The sequence below is a fragment of the Acyrthosiphon pisum genome, chromosome A2 (genome assembly GCF_005508785.2).
Source record: "Acyrthosiphon pisum isolate AL4f chromosome A2, pea_aphid_22Mar2018_4r6ur, whole genome shotgun sequence".
In the NCBI taxonomy this organism is placed as follows: Eukaryota; Metazoa; Arthropoda; class Insecta; order Hemiptera; family Aphididae; genus Acyrthosiphon; species Acyrthosiphon pisum.
In genome coordinates this window covers 103,296,924-103,301,307 of record NC_042495.1, presented here as the reverse complement: position 1 = coordinate 103,301,307, position 4,384 = coordinate 103,296,924, and the positions used below count along the sequence as shown (strand labels likewise).

General features: G+C 27.9%; 1 protein-coding gene across 1 annotated transcript in view; it reads left to right on the top strand.

The window, feature by feature from the left end:
* LOC100570441 overlaps positions 1-4,384 on the top strand; it is a 5,071-nt gene extending 687 nt beyond the window's left edge. The window contains exons 2-5 of the mRNA XM_029490034.1: positions 6-268; positions 692-1,647; positions 3,311-3,375; positions 3,440-4,384. Coding sequence (XP_029345894.1) covers positions 6-268; positions 692-1,647; positions 3,311-3,375; positions 3,440-3,607 — 1,452 coding nt within the window. The 3' untranslated portion in view covers positions 3,608-4,384. The remainder of the gene's footprint in view (positions 1-5; positions 269-691; positions 1,648-3,310; positions 3,376-3,439) is intronic.

Sequence of the window (4,384 nt, the reverse complement as noted above, 5' to 3'; positions counted from 1 at the left end):
TTAAGTACTACAAGCGCGAAGCCACAGCCAATCGCATATACTTGGTATGTGAGAGGCAAAAAAGTAAGCTTCATGAGTATTGTCTTTGTACAGCATCAGTGAGTACACAAGTTGACAATAGGATAAGAATTCGGAATCGACACAACCATAGACCTGCAGATATTAATTTACACGTACCTTTTCTAAGAGAAGCAATTGGTGCAAGGGGCATTGATCCTGAAAACATGTCTGTTTCAGTTAGGACTGTTTACAACAATGCAATCGTTCAGTAAGTTATTGGATTTTATTTTACTAACTATTATTTTTAAACCTTATTTGCTTACCTGTATGTATGTTTGTACTCACAGTTAGATAGGTAACTAATAAATGTGCAAGTATCTTTATTACAACTAGGTAGTTTTCTAATTTTATATGAAATAATGTTGATTAGGTATATTTTTAATAATTTAATGGGTGAGTGAATATTATAAATTTTATAGGCTTTACCTAAAAATAAATCAAGTAGCTATAAGTTATATAGAAATACATATATGTACCTAATTACCTATCATTGTTATAGGTAGCAACCTAAAATAATTTTACAATCTACACATCATACTTATAATAGTTAATTATAATTTTTTTGGCTTAGACAATTTCGACATGTAAACCTAAGCATGTCCACTCGCCCATCACTTTTTTATTTTTTTAGGTATCCAGAAGCTGCTAACAACTACACATTTATGCAAGGACAGAGAAGATGGAAGAGGATGCGTAGGTCTCATCAACCAAATGGCGGACGCATACCCGAGAACATCCATGAGCTCGCTGAAGCGTTGACCCGGCCAGAGAATGCTGCGTTCAGTCACACGCTTCAAACACCACCGTCAACATTCTTCCAACAAGAACTGGTTATCAACGGAAAAAGCGAAGGAGTTATTTTTGCAAACTTGGATGCAATAAGAAGATTTAGAGAAGAGTTGGCCACAGTAACAACTGTTGGTATTGATGGAACATTCAAGACTGTTCCAGTTACTCCAGTAGACTTGGAAAGTTTCCTGACTTTTCAAGTTGTATTTAAGAGTGTGTCGTTCCCAATGGTGTATGTCCTTCTAAGAAGTCGGACAGAAGAAACTTACATCACTTTATTTAACATTGTACGACAAATTTTACCTCTAAACTATAATTTAATTCGGTTTGTTACAGATTTTGAAAGAGGACTCATGAATGCAGTTCAACAAGCATTTCCAGAAAGCAGATTGGGATGTTGCTGGTTTCATTACACCCAAACGATTGTACGGTATTGTCATCGTAATTCAAATGGTGTTTTGGATCTAGTCAAGAGAAGTCCTGAAGCAGCTCATGTTTTCAGAATGGTTCTTGCACTGCCTCACCTGCCTGCTGCTAGGGGTCATCCTCTATGTCCTCGGTTTTGTATGTATGATGGTTTCAGGGCCATCATGCAGTACGTTCAACAATTTCCTGAAGTCGAACAAGGAATGAGAAATTTTCTAATCGGATATATTGAACATTATTGGTTTTTTCAGGTTGGTCCAGAGTTTTTCAGTGTTTTTGGAGAAGACTATCATACTAACAATTATTTGGAATCATTTCATTCAACATTACTGGTGCAAATGGGACGTCATCCTAATGTTTGGGATTTTCTCCGTGAGTCAGAGAAATTCTGATGTGTTCTATGTGTTGTATCTTTGTCCTAAATGTTTGTAATTATGTGTTTTATGATTTGTATGCTCAACAGTGTGTAAGATATGAGTAAGTCTATTTATGTGTATTTTAATTTTAGTTAATTTGTATGATCAATACAAATACAATTTGTTGCTTTTCTTATAGCCTAGGTTAGGTTTATTATATTCTTGGTAACATTCTTTAATGCATGCTTCTTTATACTATTGTAGTTGCTTGGTTTTATTTGTAATGCTTATACTAGGATCACCTGTTTTTTTAATAATAGTTTTCATTTTTTACTTGTGTCCAGCCTATTTAACTAAGTAGATATAGTTATTTTATAATTAGTTTTTTGTTATAAATCAATAATCATATGAGCATGCAATTATGAATTAACATTTTCATAAAATGGAAAATAACTTTTCACCGTATTCCAACAAACAGGGTTGTAGCAACCACTATTCTCAATTCTTTTTAATGTTCTTACTTTTTAAAGCTCTTTAAATGTAAATATGTGTTAAAATTAAATATTAAAATTTTTCACAATTAATCAAGTTGTAGGAGTCATTTTTATTTTTGGAAAATCAATACAAAAATATTTTTTAGAAAAAAAATCTTTCCTTGTGATATAATTAATAATTAGTATCATGAAATCCAATGACTATACAGGGTGATTTTTTAAACATGCTCTCCCCATTATACCGTTTAATAATTCATTTATGCATAATCTGATTTCCAGAAATATTTCATCAAATACCTGATATTTTTTGTATTATTTAAGGAGTGTCCTGTGGCGATACAAACTTATATTTTCATATGAAAACCACCTTTTTAGTGCAAATTATTTATCTGGTAATTTTCTTAAAATTTTTTATGTATCTAATAATCAAAATTTTAATACATTATTTCTGGGTTATTAAAATGTTTATTTTATACTAGAAAGATAATAGTTCTTAAATATAGTTTTATAAAAATATAAACTATATGTAATATTGGTGTAATTTTTGCAAGGCTGGGCATTAACGAGTTAAAAAGTTAAAGTTAAGTTAATAAGTTAATTTTATATTAACTTTTTAACCTAACTAGTTAATTTTGGCTTTTCATTAACTTAACTGTTAATTTACTAAATTTCTTTTTTAATTAACGTGAAATTAACGAATTAATTTTTCATTTCAAGAAGTAAGTTAAGTTAATTTATTTTGTTTTTAATTTTATCATATTTCACTACTTCAGTATATTTCGTTTTCATGTCAAAAAATATTTACTGTAAATTGTTTAAATTAAAAAAAGTATATAATTCGAATTTAACAAATATGGAAACACTGTATAAAATATAAACACTATAATCTATAATTTAGTTTTGGGTTGTAAAAAAATTAAGTACGTTAGCGTTGTATAAACAAATTACCTTTTTTTTAACTTAATAAAAAGTTAACAAAAAGAGTGTATTAACTTTTAACTTAACTGAGTTAACCTATAGTTAAATTAACTTTTAACTTTAAACTTTTTGTTATTGGTGCATATTAACTTAACTTAACTGAGTTAAAAAAAAATCATTAACTTGCCCAGCCATGAATTTTTGTAATATATCCATAATAATTTTCTATAATTTATCCAGTAGTAATCATGTCATACTTTATTTCAGGGGAATTAACTTATATTGAAAATCAGTTTTCAGTTGAATTTAATCAAGTACGGAATAATCTCAGGGTAAATGGTTATTAAACTTGTTTTAATTAATTTAATATATAATGTAAATTATTAATTTTGTTAGGTTAGAGATGGCATATCAAGATCCCAACGAGTTTTAGCCACTCATATAATTGCACAAAATGTCCAGCTCCTTAATGAAGAACAAGACCTCTTGATGTTTTTGCGAAGTACCGGTCACCAAAATGATGGATATGTCCAAAGGGAAATTGGACCATATGCGCAGCCATGAAGATAATTTTATCAATCTTAATGTAATATATATTATATAGGTTATAACTATTAATTTTTTATTTAAATTGTTTATACTTAGTCTTATTTTTAATCGTTATATGTATAATGATATAGGTATTGTATTTTCCTTGTTCTGTTACCTAGGGTGGTTATAGTAATTAAGTACCTATTATATTTTTTTTCATTATTTTATGTTAAATCATACTTTGTTTCAAATATTTTCAAATTGTTACATTTAACTACTTTTCTAATTGTTATCTAGTTTCGTGTATTTTATTTTCCTTGTACTGTTACTTAGGGTGGTTATAGAAATTAAGTACATATTATGTTTTTTTTATTACTTTATATTAAATCATATTTTGATTTTAAATATTTTTTTAAAACACTTTTACTGTTATCTAAGTGGTAACTAAAAACATTTACATTTTACGTAATCTTAGTACTATAGTATATATACTTGATAAAATACAATTAAGAATAGTATACATGTCACTGGTTCAATCAATTATTACTTATGGTATTGAGAGTTGAGGTTGTGCTAATGATGTTCACTTAACATAACTAAAAGTAACTATAAATAAATAAATTTTATTTCTTTTTAAGTTACCAAACTATGCAAGTACTGATATTATGTGTTTAATTTTGGAAAGCTATTTAAAAAATGTTTATTATTACTTGTATCTAAACATAGTAATATTGTAACAATATGTAACCATAATGTTAATACTAGATTTACAAACATTTTAATATAAATAATATCATATTTAAAATATGC